We start from the raw sequence: 14,980 nt of genomic DNA, 5'->3' as shown, positions 1-14,980 counted from the left end.
ATTAGTCAATAGTTAGTTCTTTAATACATTGAGTTCCCCCAGAAGACAATGGCTTTTGTAACTATTATTTTTGTAGGCAGTGCAATCCAAAGAAGAGAGGAGGGTAAAGAGACAAAAGTAAGGGAGGAGGGCGAGCAAACAGAGGTGCATTATGATCTTAGCTCTGGCTGGCTGCACCTAATTAACTATGAGCACATGCCCACAAGATGTAGTGTTACCTAGCCACAGGATCATCCATTGGTGAGAATGAAGGAACTATTTATTTCCATCTGTCACTGGCCTGATGTTTGCCCCCACCTCCTGCACTTCCAGGATGTACATCCCTGGGTGCAGGTGTCTAGAAAAATCTCATAGTAGAAGGGACAAGAAGTCCTAGGCAGAAAGTGGGAGGCTCATGAGACAGCAAGAATCAGGTGTTCTCAGGCTGCTCCTCTCTAATGCTTTAGAGCCCGTGGAAAGTTAATTATCATAGCAGCCACGGAAATCAGAGAAATAAAAATACTAGGAACCATAGAGAAGGGCAAAAGTGGTAAGAGGTTTCTGACCCAGAAACATAATTAAAGGAATATTTCAAAGAAGGACATTTTTTTATTATTTGAAGAGTCAGTATCTATAATTGTACTTTTCCCCAAATAATTTAGTAACATTTCCACTTTCTTTTAAGAGAGTGTCAGAGATGCTCGCAGGTTAAATATCTGTGAGATAAACCAAATGCAAACAAGAATTAATACAAAGAATGATGAAATAAAGTCTCTAAAGAAGACAATAATCAGCCTGAAAAAAGTGAATGAAGCTCTGGGGTAGGTATTTTAAATTCAGTACTTGAGGGAATAGGGTTCTGGGGCTGGATTGGGAAAACTGTGGTTCAGGGGATTTACCACATGATCTGAGCTGGGCAGGGCAACTTCATTAAGAGGTAGAGATTGGTTGTAGAAGATGATCCAAGCAGATGAGGGAACTAGGCAGGGGGGCAGAAAATTTTCAATCATTGCACCAGGAGACCTCAGCCTTCCAGCAGCAACCAGTGCTTGCTTCTAAATCATATCTATTTGAATGCAACCTCCAAAGATAGAGGCCCACAGAGGTTTTAGCTCCCATATCCATAGAATTTATCACCTCCAAAGGAAGAAGGCTGGCTGAGATTGTATTGTAAATATAATATCAGACCAGATCTGCTCTATCTAGTCTGGTTCCTTAAAGATATTCAGTCATACTTACAATCTGATGGAGGGCTGAAGATGGGATTCGTTCCCAGAGGAAGATCCCCAATTTTATCTGTAGTTAAAGGAAATAACAGGTGTAACTGCATATAGCTCAGGATCTGACATCTGTGATTTCCCTTTCCTGTGTTGCCTGAGGCCAGCACTGCACCCATTTGTTCCATCTGTAAAACACAAATCACAACTCTTCACTTACCTAGCTCAAGAGGGTAAGTAAGAGCTGTGTTCTGGGGAAAAAATTGAAGAATAACTTAGTGCTATGAGCAAATTTGCAAAACTAATGCATAAATATCAAAATGTTGGTTTTCTAGAAGGAGAACTGTTCAAAATGGCCCTTCTCACAAGAAAAAAATCTTTATGAAAAGCTAATATAATTGGGAGGCTGCTTGGTGCAGGATATATCAAAGTATCAGTCATTAGATGAGGACCTCGGTACCTGGAACAAGCCCTCAGAACACTGTGCTGGGAGAAGCTCCATGAAAAAGAAAGCTCATATTGACTCAAGTTTGAGGAATACAGAATATTCTAACCCCACTGGGGATTCACAGTGCAGATCTGTGCATAGTGCACGCTCACCATAGTTGCCAGCGACAGCTATGTTAAGTAGACTATTTCTACACCAACACACCAGAAGAATAATGCCCAGGATGGATGTTCATATCACTGGACAATAACATCACACCCCTCTATTCCTGTGATTCTCAAACTTGAGCAAGCGTCAGAATCACCTGGAGAGCTTGATAAAACACAAACTACTGGAATTCAATAGGTTCAGGATAGCTGGGTGGGGACTAGAATCCTAACAAGTTCCAAGGTAACACTGATGTTACTGTCCAGACAACACTTGGAGAACCACTGCTTTAGACAAGTCCTCTTGGAAGACAAACTACCAACAGAAGGTGGTTGCTTTGTGAGCTAGTGACACCAAACTGCAATCACTTGTTGCATTTGCTTTTCAAAGAAAGTTGCATATGATGGTGCCCACATTCTGACAGACAGTGAGCATATCTCTTCTTCTTCCTGAGCAATCCTGGAAAATGAGAGACAAGACAGCTCTTGGGGTGTGCTTACCTTAAGGCTCAAACTTTCTGTGGGTGTTTTCTTCTCAATCCATAGTTTTGCTTTGTTTGTTCGTTTATTTTTTATTTTGTGCCTTTCCCCACCCTGAGCCTCATGCTCAGGTTTCCTTTTATTCCACTTCTTTTGTAGAGATTGACTTCTGGAAAATAAACTTCCAACCAGTCTATTCCCATTTTTCTGTGCCTTCAAACACAACCCCCTGAGTTAAAGTCTCTAACCCAGGGACTAAAAAAAGGAAAGTGTCTTTACATTGAAAGAGATTTCAAAAAGTAAAATGGAGAAATAGAATCATTTATCGTTCCTTCAAATCTGTATTATTAGCCCTTGGGTAGATGTTTTTCCCAACATTAAGTCTTCCTCCGATGGATATGACCAGAATCTGACAGAGGGCTTGAAGAGATGAATTGCTCCTCTTGTACTCAGATCTGGCCAAGAAGATAAAAGGATTGAATTAGGCCTCAAGCATCTTCCAAAGAGTAAAGATGGACTCAGTCTCCTCTTTTCCCTTGCTTCTGTCCAGAGGAAGGCTGGCTTTCTCTTGGCCCACCCTGTCTGCATCCCAGGGTGGCTGGACGTGGGGTAGGATGTGCATCTTTCTTTGCCATAGCAGCATATCTCAGGGTGATAGGACAGGTATGAAGACAATACGTATCAAACATTCATCTGGCCAGATCCCATTCACCTTTTCAAAATGACTTTTGAATCATTCTGGGCCTTACACCGAAATGTCTTCTATGTACTGCACGGCATGTGAGGACAGATGAAGTGACGGCGAACATGGACATCTTTGTAGCAAGTGAACAGTTGGGAGACCGACACTTGTTCTCTGTTTTCCTCTGCCCCCATCTCAACCAAATTTAAACAACGCCAAACACATCTGGAGAACATGCACCCTTAGGGGTTCCCTCTCATCCTATCAAAAAGACTTTAAACTCCTTTCCTAAGTACCATCTTTTTCATGGCAAGAGCGAGTCTTTCCTCCTAGTAAAAAGCAAGAAGAGCTGGAAAAGCAGCATGAGAAGCTTGTCCTGTCACTCAACCAAACAATGCAAGAAAAATCCAAGGCCATCATTTACATAAATGATACCTGTACCAGAATAAGCTCAGAAAGAGAAGACACAGAGGTACAAAGAAAACATGTGCAGGAAACAGAGGAGCAAATAGCCAAACAAATTGCAGAATATTTGCTAAGAAAACAGCAACTAACTACACAGGTAAGTGGCGTGACTTATTTTTTTAATACAGAATTATTTATAGCCTGGAGTGGGAAACTGGAAATGATATATTTGTCCTCACAGCTGGCAAGTGCTCTTCATTATATCTTCTGTGAGCACTAAGACAAGAATAGGGCTGGAGGCTCAAGGACATTTGGCGCCTCATGGAAAAGACATTTGATTGTGTCCCCACATCTCAGTTCATGGGAAAGGATGTAAGTGGCAGGATTCCTAACAACTGGGGTGGCCCCTTTCTTAGATGCAGCCATAGAGGGACAAGGCCTTTGCCATCATGATATCTGCTTGCCCTTGGCAGTCCTGAGGCCAAGTCTGTATGGACAGGACCACGGAGTTCAGACAAGGCACCTGCGGGCAACTACTGCTCCTGCTGAATGGACCCAAGAGAGGAGCAGCCTGGGGGTGGGGGCAGGGGAGCACTGGCTGGAGCAGAGGCCAAAGAGCAAACAATTTCTCAGGCTAGAAATTGTGTGAAGGTCAGGCAGGAACCGTGTTTAGTAGGAGCTGCCATGCCATGCCATATTTACTATGCCATGTAAATTAAAATTCTCCATCAAGCAGCCTCCAAATGTCCCAGGAAAAGTAAGTTTGTCCCCATGGTAGGTGTTCCCAACAGCAGCTTTCATTCCCTCTCTGCAGCAGAGGAGCCAAGCTCATTACAAAGCTATGAGGCTCCTGATGCTGCCTTTTCCAAGATGGGAATCGGCATAACTACAGCTTATAAAGGCAAGAAACCAGATTTGGGCATGCAATGGAGGAAAAAATTCTCAATATTTAAGGTGGGGAGGAAGGGAAGGAAAAAGGAAGTGGAGGAAACAGGAAGGAAGGGGAAGGGGAGGGGGAAGAAAAGGGGAAAGGGAAGGAGAGGGGAAGGGAAAGGGGAAGGAAGCGCAAAGGAAAGAAGGGAGGGAGAAGAGAGGGAGGAAGGGAAAGGGAGAAGAGTAAGTGGAGGGCCAGTAACATGGGTGGTAAAAGAACTTAGCAAGTCCAGAAGAAGAAAAGAGGAAATGTATTGATACACTGCAAGGAAGCTGTTGGGAAGTTCCCAGAGAGGGCCATAGGCTTGGAAAGAGCCAGGAGCCTTGGAAGGGGTTTCTTGAGCCTGGGGAATTACAGGTAAGATCCACAGGCATGGGAAAGAATGTCAGAGAGAATGAGAGGCCGTTTGCCTCTGAAGGCGGTTGACCTATGTCGTCTTCACAATAAGGTCTGACACCAGGGGTGAGCAGAAAGTCATGCTTGTCACAGGAAGGAATGTTAGTGGGTGTTTTTGAAGCTCAATCTGTTTAAAGTTTATCATGTCCTCTTTGAACCATCTGGGTATATGAATGAACTCAAGAAAAGGAAGGAAGGAAGGAAGGAAGGAAGGGAAGAAAGGAGAAAGAGAGAAAAAGGGGGATTGGTTTAAATTGCTTTTCTTTAGTTTCAATTAAGATTTAAAGGAATAAAATTTGGCAATGAACATTTCCTTCCTGTGGCAGTTAATTCAATGATAAATCTTGGGCTATCTAGAAATTCCAACTATATCTGAGGGGTTTTTATCCTTAAAAATGTCTACCTCTTCAGAAGTACGAGAGTAGCACCCTAAAGACATGAACTCTTCTCCCTGAGAACAGAGCCTAGCTGCCATCTTCCTTGTAACAAGCATTTTTTTTTTTTTTTTTTTGGACCAGGGATCGAAGTAGGGACCTTGTGCTTGTGAGGCAGGCACTGGAACCACCGAGCTAAATTCCCAGCCCCTACGCATTTTTAAAAGTAGCTGGCAAGGATCCCATCTAATGTCTGTCTGTGTTGCTAGACCAAATACCTAAGACTGTGCAATTCATCAATAATAGAAATTCTGAAGGCTAGAAAGTCCTGGATGAAAGCATCATGAATTCAGTATCTAGCTGTTACTGGAATTGATTGTCTGTGCTCACCACTTCCAAGTGACTACAAATTCAGAACACAGACTTGATGGAAGGAATTAGGTTGTGACCCTGAAGAGGACAGAGGGGCCTTTTGCCTCAACTCTCTGTCTTAGGGTGTGAAGGGCATTTGTAGAAGAAAAAGGGAAACAGCCAAATGGACAGGAAATCTACATATGAGCAGGATCTTCATCTCTAACATGGGCATCTCCTTTTCTTCTTTCCCAGAACACTGCAAAGGACCTCACTTTCTTTTTGGGTAGACACATTACTTTTCTTCAAGTTAATTCATATTCTCTGTGTATATTGATCACACAACAAATGCAATTTGCCATAAAACTGGAGAGAGCAGCGGGCATCTTTGAGACTTCTCTTTAGAAGTTACAATATCAGTAAAAGGAAAGAGTCATTAAAAGATTAGGGAGGGGAAGCCAAAGTAATCCTGCTAAGGGTGCCATCCAGAGGGAGCTGCTCTGGAACGCAGTGAAGGGCCAGTCTCTGCTTCCAAGATGGCACCTTGAACACTGTGTCTTCTGCAGGGTGGAAGGCAGGAGAGGGCCTCCCTAGCTTGTCCAGCTCTTCAGGGGCTCGACCCTCCTGACTTACCTCCTAAAGACCTCATCTCTTAGTAATATCAGATTGGTAATTACACTTCATATGTGATTTGTATAAGCCAAATCCCTGTACCATTTCTGGGGTTTGGAGCCAGCCGTTAGCTTAAGCTGCTGTACTTGAATCTACTGATATCTGTGTTTCAAGGAATTGAAAAAAAAAGTAAAAACGTTTGGTAACTGTGGGGCTCCTCTCACTGGACTAGACTTTCTTTGGGTGTGTTGTTTTCACAGTAAAATGGAAATTTTAGGACAATGAAGATGAAAAGGGCTTTCCTTTCCTTTCATTCTCTCTCCATGACACTCCTGAGAAGCATTTTATACCTTCCAGTGTTTCTCCCCTGCAGCAGGGTGCTGTTCCCTCTGAGCAGCACAGAACCCCAAACTGGCTCTGCCCGGTTAAGTTATAGAGCAAAGAATGGTGTCTGAGTGAGGATAACTGGGTTAGGGCTTCTGGGGTGGTGGAGGGTGGTCTGGGGCAACATGCTCCACTTCTTTACTTCCTTTGGGACCAAAGAAGGAGTCAGGGGTGGTGTCCAGCCTGAGCTTTGCCCACTGGAAGGAACACTTCACAGAACTGAACCAAGCACAAGCCCTGCATACCTCACATACGGTAGGCACACTGTACCACTTTCTCAAACGAATAAGTTTCTAACTCTATTTTAAGCTGTACAAGGAAGGCTTTTTCCTACTTTCTCACTCTTTAATATAAAAGTTAAGAAAGTTCAGAGGGACTTCATATAGAAATGTCCAATATGAAGAGTGGTTCTTTATTGGTATGTGAGTAGTCTATCTCAGGGGTCCGCAAGTTTTTCCTGAAAAGGGTCAGATAGCAAATCCTTAAAGGAATCCACTCTCAAGCACAAAAGTAGACATCAACAATACCTAAATAAACAAAAGAGGCTTTAGCCAGGGTAAGGCTGGACTTAGCCATGAGGAGCCTATGCTTGCTCTGTCTCTTTGGAAAGGGCACCATTTACTAGCTTCCAGATCCAGACAGCAAAGCCCTGATTCCACCCAGGCTTTAAGGTGGAAAGACATGAAAAGCTCTTCACGGCATAGCAGCCAGGAAGTAGAGAGAGAAGGGAGGAGCTGGAGAGAACTTCCGGGTCAGCCCCAGTGACCCACCCCTTCTAACCTCTGAATGTGAGATTTTTGGAGGACACTTTAGATCTAAACCGTAACAGTTATTATTGCTCTTAAAAATTTAATACTTTAGTGTTTTATAATTATGGTTTGACCCATATGTTTCACTTTGTTTCTTGTGACACTGCAAATGAAGCAGATCATAGTTTTTTTAAATTTTATCTTATTTTACTTGGTCTATTGAGATTGAACATGGCATACTTAGAATGAATCTGAACAGAGCTGACAAATGAGAAAAGATTATCTAAACTTTGTTTTTATTGGCTTATTTTGTTTGTCACTGTAGACCGATGAATTTAAAAAAATCTGTGAACTTGCAAGAACGGAGACTTATAAAAAGAAGGAAGAATTAGGAAAATTGAAGAATAGAATGACAAACATGAAACAAACAGTGACTATCAGCACAGTGGTAAGAAAGAATAAACTACATTTTTTGAAGCCTGACTTGGGCACCTCAGTGCGGTGATCGATTGTTTGCAAAAGGGAAAGGGGCCAAGAAATGGAGAGAGAAGAGACGGTGAGAAAAGGATTAAAATGTGTCGTGCGCATGAACCACCTCCCCGTAAGGAATGTGATCGCCACGTACAGCAAACACGCACTAGGAAAAAAACAAAGCTGAAAAACATTTCAAAGGAACCGATTTTAATTCATTCTCATGCCATTCTGGAAGAATACTTCTGTCAGGTTAATGCTTTCTGACACTCTTTTTTGAAGCGTTGTGGTGCAACTGTGTTTTCATCTTCAGGAATATGGTGTGAAGAAAGATGCTTTACGTACAAATTGCAGTGAAAATTTTCATCAAAAAACACATTTCGAACTAACCAAATATATGTGTGTATACATATATAAAAAAATATTTCTGTAAGATTATTTTATTTGACAGAAAAAAATTAAGAGCCACGGCAAGGCCTTAACTCTGAATGCAGCATAATAAAACTGAGTTCAGGCTGTCCATTAATATTGGGCACAGTAACATTAATTTGGAAAGAAGACTATTTGTCTATTTGAATTTAAAATACTTCAGTTTGTGCTTCTATAAAATAATTTATTGAAAGCTAGCACTGTGATGTGTATTTTGTAAGAATTATCTTTACTTTAAAAATCAGAAAATTGAAGTTTATGAAAGTGGTTAATGATAATATGACTTTGGTTCCAAATAAAACAGAAATACTTGTTATTTTTCCATGCTGATTATTGGAGTTAATAAGCATATTAATGTATTTCTATGTGTATTAAAAATCACATGCAAAATAATAATTTTATTAATTTTATTGGTACATTTTAGTTATAAAATATAATGATATTAATCATTGGAAATTTGCACCTTTACATAGTCTCTCTTGGCTCTTATTTTTTCCGCATTGCCCTGCCCTCCCTTCAACCCCTCCATCCCTCCCTATTTACAAAGACTTTGTTTAAAGTTTTTCATTTTCTTATATTAATTCCATTCTCTTCTTTCCTTTCCCCTACCTTTCCTACTTCCCCTTCCCCTTTGCCCTTTTCTTCCTATTTCATATTATCTATTATACCTTTTAGTCCTTATTTACACTTGCAGTTTCTCACACTAGAGAAACTATTTGGTATTTACGCAAGTGTAGCCTATTTATTTCACTTAAGATTATCACCTCAATGTGCATCCATTTAGCTATAAATGTCTCTAATTTCTCATTTTTTATGGCTGAGTAGTACTCCATTTTATTATAAAAAACCACATCTTTATCAAGTTTCTAGTTGATGGGCACTTAGGCTGTTTCCAAGCTTTAGCTATTACAAACTGTGCTGCTATGAACATGGATGCACATATATCGCTGTGGGATGATTCTTTTAATTCTTCTGGGAAAGATCCCCAGCAGGGGAATAGCTGGGTCAAATGGGACTTCCAGTCCTAGTTCTTTGAGGTATCTCCATACTGATTTCCACAGTGCTTGCACCAGTCTACACTCCCACCAGCAGTGGGCCAGGGTTCCTCTCTCCCCACAGCCCCACCATCATTTGTTATTGGTTGATTTAATGATAGCCATTCTTTCTGGAGTGAAGTGGAATCTCAGCGTTGTTTTCATTTGCATCTCTCGAATGACCAGTGATGTTGAACATTTTTTCATGTGTTTATTTAGCATGTCTACTTCTTTGTCTGAGAAATGACTCTTCATTTCAGATGCCCATTTTTGGATTGGGTCTTTAAATTTGGGAAGTCTGATTTTTTAAAGTTCTTTATAGATTCAAGGTAGTAGACCTTTATCTGAGGAAAAAGCAAGTGAAGACTTTCTCCCACATTGTGGCTTGTCTCTTCACACTGTTGATGGTTTCTCTTGCTGTGCAGAAGCTTTTTATGAAGAAGAGATCCCGTTTGTTGATTGCTTGTGCTAGTTCATGGGCAACTGAGGTTTTGTTCATAAAATCTTTTCCTACATCAATGTCTTCAAGAGTTCTACCTAACCTCTGTTCCAACTGGTTCAGTGTTTCTGTTTTAATATTTAGATCTTCAATCCATTTCTATTTTAGTTTAGTGCCTGGTGAGAGATATAGGTCTGGTTTTAATCTTTGGCATGTTGAAATCCAATTTTTCCAGCACCATTTATTAAAGAGGCTATCGTTCCACCAGTGAGGGTGTTTGGCTCCTTTGTGGAAGATGAGGTGGCTGAGAGTGTCTGGAGTTGTTTCTGCATGTTCTAATCTGTTCCACTGGTCCTCAGGTCTGTTTCTTTGCCAGTAATATGCTGTTTTTATCACAGTACCTTTGTAGTACAGTTTCAAGTTGGGGGTTGTGATACCCCCTACCATATCTCTGTTGCCTAGAATTGCTTTTGCTATTCTGAGTTTCTTCTTGTTCCAAATGAATTTTTGGATTGTTTTCTCAAAGTTCGTGAAGTATGCTCCTGGAATTTCAATTGGGATTGCATTGAATCTATATAGCAGTTTTGGAAGTATGACCATTTTCACCATATTAATCCTTCCTACCCAGGAACAAGGGATATCTTTCCATTTTCTGATATCGTCTTCAATCTCTCTTTTCAGAGTGCTATAGTTTTCAGAGAAGAGGTCTTTGATTTATTTTATTAGGTTGATTCCTAGGTATTTCAGTTTTTTGGATGCTATCGTGAAAGGAATTGTTTGCCCTATTTCTGTCTCAGCGAGTGTGTTATTTGTGTAGAGGAAAGCTATGACTTTTTTGGTTGACCTTATATCCAGATACTTTACTGAATTTGGTTAGTAAGTATACAAGACTTTTGGTGGAGTTCTTGGGGTCTTCTATATAGAGTATCATGTCATCTGCAAATAATGACAATTTGACTTCTTCGTTTCCTATCTTTATTCCTTTTATTTCTTTCTCTTGTCTAATTGCTGTGGCTAATGTTTCCAAGACTATGTTGAACAGGAGTGGTGATAGTGGACATCCTTGTCTTGTTCCTGATTTTAGTGTGAAGGATTTCAGTTTTGGACTATTTAGTATGATAATGGCTGTTGGTTTTTCATAGATGGCTTTTATCAGATTGAGGTAGAGACTGTCTATTCCAATATTTTGTGGAGTTAGTATCATAAATGTGTGTTGGATTTTGTCAAATGCTTTTTCTGCATCTATTGAGATGATAATATGGTTTTTGTCCTTGGCTCTATTGATACAGTGTATTACATTTATTGATTTCCGTATGTTGAACCATCCCTGCATCCCTGGCATGAATCCCACTTGGTCAGGGTGTATGATTTTCTTGATGATCTTCTGCATTCTATTTTCCAGTATCTTAGTAAGGATTTTTGCATCTATGTTCATTAGTGAGATTGGCCTATAGTTCTCCTTTTCGGTTGGGTCTTTCTCTGCTCTGGGGATCAAGGTGATGCTTACTTCCAGGAATGACTTTGGGAGTATTGCTTCCCTTTCAATTTCATTGAAGAGTTTAAACAGTAGTGGCAGTAGTTCCTCTCTAAATGTCTTGTAGAATTCAGCAGTGAAGCCATCAGGACCTGGGCTTTTCTTAAAGTAAGTTTTTATTTATATTTTTAATTTCATTGAATGATATTAGCTTGTTTAGAATTTTTAGGTCTCTTTCATTCAACTCTGGTAATTCATACTTATCTAGGAATCTGTCCATTTCTTCTGTGTTTTCGATCTCATTGGTATATAGGTTCTTGAAGTAGGTATTGATGATCCTCTGCATTTCTGATGGGCCCGTTGTAATTTCACCCTTTTCATTCCTAATTGCATGGATTTGGGCCTGTTCTTTCCTTTTTCTGATACTGTTGGCCAACATTTTGTCAATTTTGTTTATTCTTTTGAAGAACCATCTTGGCTTCATTGGTTTTTTGTATGGTTCTCTTAGTCTCCATTGCATTGATTTCTGCTCTCATCTTTATAATTTCCTCCTTTTTATGAGCTTTAGGTTTGTCCTGCTCTTTTTTTCTAGATACTTGAGGTTCAGCATCAGGTTGTTTAATTGGGCTCGCTCTGTTTTCCTAATATGAATATTCACTGCTATGAATTTCCCTCATAAGACTGCTTTCATTGTGTCCCATAGTTTCTGATATGTTGTATTGTCATTGTCATTTAATTGTCTGATTTCTTCTTTAATTTCCTCTGTGACCCATTGGTTATTCAGAATTGCGTTGTTCAGTTTTCATGTGTTTATGAAATTCTTGTGGTTTCTTTTTCTATGGATCTCCAATTTCACTGCATTATGGTCTGAGAATACACAGGGGATAACTTCAATTCCTTTGCACTTACTTAAACATGTTCTATGAGTGAATATGTGATCTATTTTGCAGAACAACCCATGTGCAGCTGAAGAGAATGTGTATTCTGATTTTGTGGGCTGGAACACTCTAAACATCTGTTATGTTCATTTGTTCAAGAGTTTGATTGCATTCTAGTATTTCCTTGCTTATTTTTTGTCTAATTGATCTATCTATTTGTAACAGTGGGGTATTGAGGTCCCCCACTACTATTGTATTAGTGATTATTTGATTTTTCATGTCTATTATTATTTGTTTTATATAGTTGGACACACTAGTGTTTGGTGCATATATGTTTACGATTGTCATCTCTTCCTCTTGGATTGTTCCCTTTACAAGGATGTAGTATCCTTCTTTGTCTCTCTTAATCAGTGTTGGTTTGAAATCCACTTCATCTGCAAAGAGGATAGCTACTCCTGCTTTTTGGGGGATTCTTGTTGAATGGAGTATTGTTTTCCAGCCTTTACCTTTCAGTCTATGAGTTTCTTTTTGAATTAAGTGTGTTTCTTGTATGCAGCATATTGTTGGATCTTCGTTCTTGACCCATTCTGCCAGTCTGTTTCTTTTGATTGGTGAATTGAGACCATTAACATTGATGATTATAACTGATACGTATTGACTTGTCATTGTCATGACTTTTTCTGTTTGTTGGATTCTCCCATTTTGCATTTAATTTCTCATCATACCCAATGGATTCATTCTACTGGGCTTCCTGGGGTTGTGATCCTCATTGTCTTTTCCTAGGATATTGTCTAAAATTTTTTGGAGTGCTGATTTGATATTCATTAAGTTCCTAAGGTGCTTTTTCTCATGAAAGTATCTTATTTCCCCGTCAATTTTGAAAGATAATTTTTCAGGGTACATCAATCTGGGTTGGAGGCTGTTTTCCTTTAGGGCTTGAAATACATCACTCCAAGCTCTTCTTGCCTTGAGGGTTGCAAAACAATATTGACATAACAGTAATATGGAAACATCTCATTTTCTCTCAGAATGCACTCTTAATTCTATTATTCTTTATATGGAAGTGATTCTACTCATTTTAATCCAATTATAGAACATTGATGGGTCAGGGATGTCCACGCTGTGCTTGCCTGGCAAGCACAAGCTCCTGAGTTCAATCCCTGGTACCAGAAAAAAAAATTGGTAATATCAGATATGTGCATTTGAAAAGATCATTATTTTTAGATTTAAACATAGTAAGGATAATTACAATAGGCTCAGAAAAATGAGAATATAAATTTTATATAAAACATATTTTGTCTGCAATCCCAAACTCAGATTTCCAGTTTGGGCTTCATAAATCATAAATCAAGCACTACCACTTCCTGAGCACTTAGTCTGGGAAAATTAAGTATAAATTCCTTAGCTTATCCTCCAAAGGTTCTTAAGGCCAACGTAGACAGGCTTGCAGGTGGCAGCCATAAACTCATCCAAACTTCCTTCTCTACTCCCACAATCATGCCTGCCCACCACAACCCACTATTAGAGAGAGTATCATTTAAAGCACCAACTGGAGGGTCCCACAGACCTGAGTTCAAATCTTCAATCTGTCAAGCTGAAGTTTTTTCACATGTAAAATGGTGCTATAAAGAGTTTTGGTGGAGATTAAATGAGGCCATGCCCACCAGGCTTTTGGCTCAGTGCTCTGTATTTGGTAAAGTTTATCATGGTTGTTGCTGAGACTAGAAGACAACATTTTGACTATGGACTACAGCCACAGGGAATTTCAGATTAACCTTCATATGGTCAACTTCAGTTTAGAAGTCTCTGCAACTAGGTCAAGGTAATGTGATATTGGCAGAAACAAATTGAGAAGGAATCTCAAGGCAGCCGACACATTCAGGGTGGGATGACTGAAGCTAGAGATAGCTAATGTCAAGACTAACCTCAGCATGTAGTCCAGATCCTGCTGAGTGGTCAGAGACCTGGCTACATTCAGCCAGTATTGATGGCAGTGCTAAAATTCTGGGCCACTGGGACTCTGGGACTAATTAGGATGCAGAAATTTAGCTACTAGCAGATACATGTTGCAAAGAAAGAAGCCATTCTGGGCAGCTTTCACCTCCCCATCTCATATAGCAGGGCTGTGAGCACCCCCGTGCTTCCTCAACCCAGGCATTTCTCTGACCTCCCAGCAAGGTCCAGGTTTACAGGGCTGAAATAACCTGTCCATGGCAGCTCTGTCAGAAAGCAGCACAATCTGTAAACAGTCTTCCCTCAGCTCCATTCTCTGTCCTCACAACGTAGAATACAAACCCAAGACTCAATGAGCTTGGCTTCTCCTTTCTTTATATCAAAACTACATTGCAAAAGTATCTATTTCACTGTAAATTTTTCTTATCGATATTCCTTCAAGTCATGCTAACATTTTTTCACAGTATCCAATTATTCCATTCCCTGAATATTAATTAAATATTGAGAAAGAAGATTTTCATCATAAATATAGCCATCAATGCAAAAACAAACAATTTTTGATTTGTAATATTCATTCTAGTATCTTGGGCTATTATTTTGAAGATACTTTTGACAATATTAATTTACTTTTTTTTTAATGCTACACAAAATGAATTCTTGTGTCAAATGAAAATTTTAATATAGTATTCACATTCTCACTGCTATATTAGGTCATCCTCCAGAAGAAATTTTAGGTTTTATAATGGTTTAAAAATTATCTTTGACTAAATTTATTTTATGAAGAAACAATTATAATGATTGTTTTTTAAAACTGAAGGACAGCCCCGTTTTACAAGTTGAATGAGTAAATCATGAATATTTACTAGAATCAAAAATCAAACTTGCTATGAATCATTTGATGATGATTAGATGCCATATTTTTGTTGAATTTTTAATAGGTTCTTAGTGATCACAATTTAGAGATAGCACAACTACAATCGTCAATAAAGGAGTGGGAAGAAAAGGTGGATGAAGTAACAAATGCTTGTAAGAGTCTAGAAAATAAAATGTTAGTATGATACTTTATTTTTTTTACTGAAGTAGCCCTAGATGTTAATATATTTCCCACACTATAACACAATACTTGAAGTAATAAACTTATAAAG

General features: G+C 39.4%; 1 protein-coding gene across 1 annotated transcript in view; it reads left to right on the top strand.

Moving 5' to 3' along the window:
- The window catches only part of Ccdc175 (coiled-coil domain containing 175), a 68,750-nt gene that overhangs the window by 15,139 nt on the left and 38,631 nt on the right, over window positions 1-14,980 (top strand). Inside the window, 4 exon segments of the mRNA XM_021248405.2 lie at window positions 665-800; window positions 3,286-3,514; window positions 7,483-7,605; window positions 14,774-14,883. Coding sequence (XP_021104064.1) covers window positions 665-800; window positions 3,286-3,514; window positions 7,483-7,605; window positions 14,774-14,883 — 598 coding nt within the window.

Source organism: Heterocephalus glaber, unplaced genomic scaffold (genome assembly GCF_053883595.1).
Source record: "Heterocephalus glaber isolate CG9 unplaced genomic scaffold, H.glaber_assembly_v1.0 deba00001608, whole genome shotgun sequence".
Lineage (NCBI taxonomy): Eukaryota > Metazoa > Chordata > Mammalia > Rodentia > Bathyergidae > Heterocephalus > Heterocephalus glaber.
The sequence above is the reverse complement of the archived record's forward strand: the minus strand, read 5'-3'. Positions and strand labels throughout refer to the sequence as shown.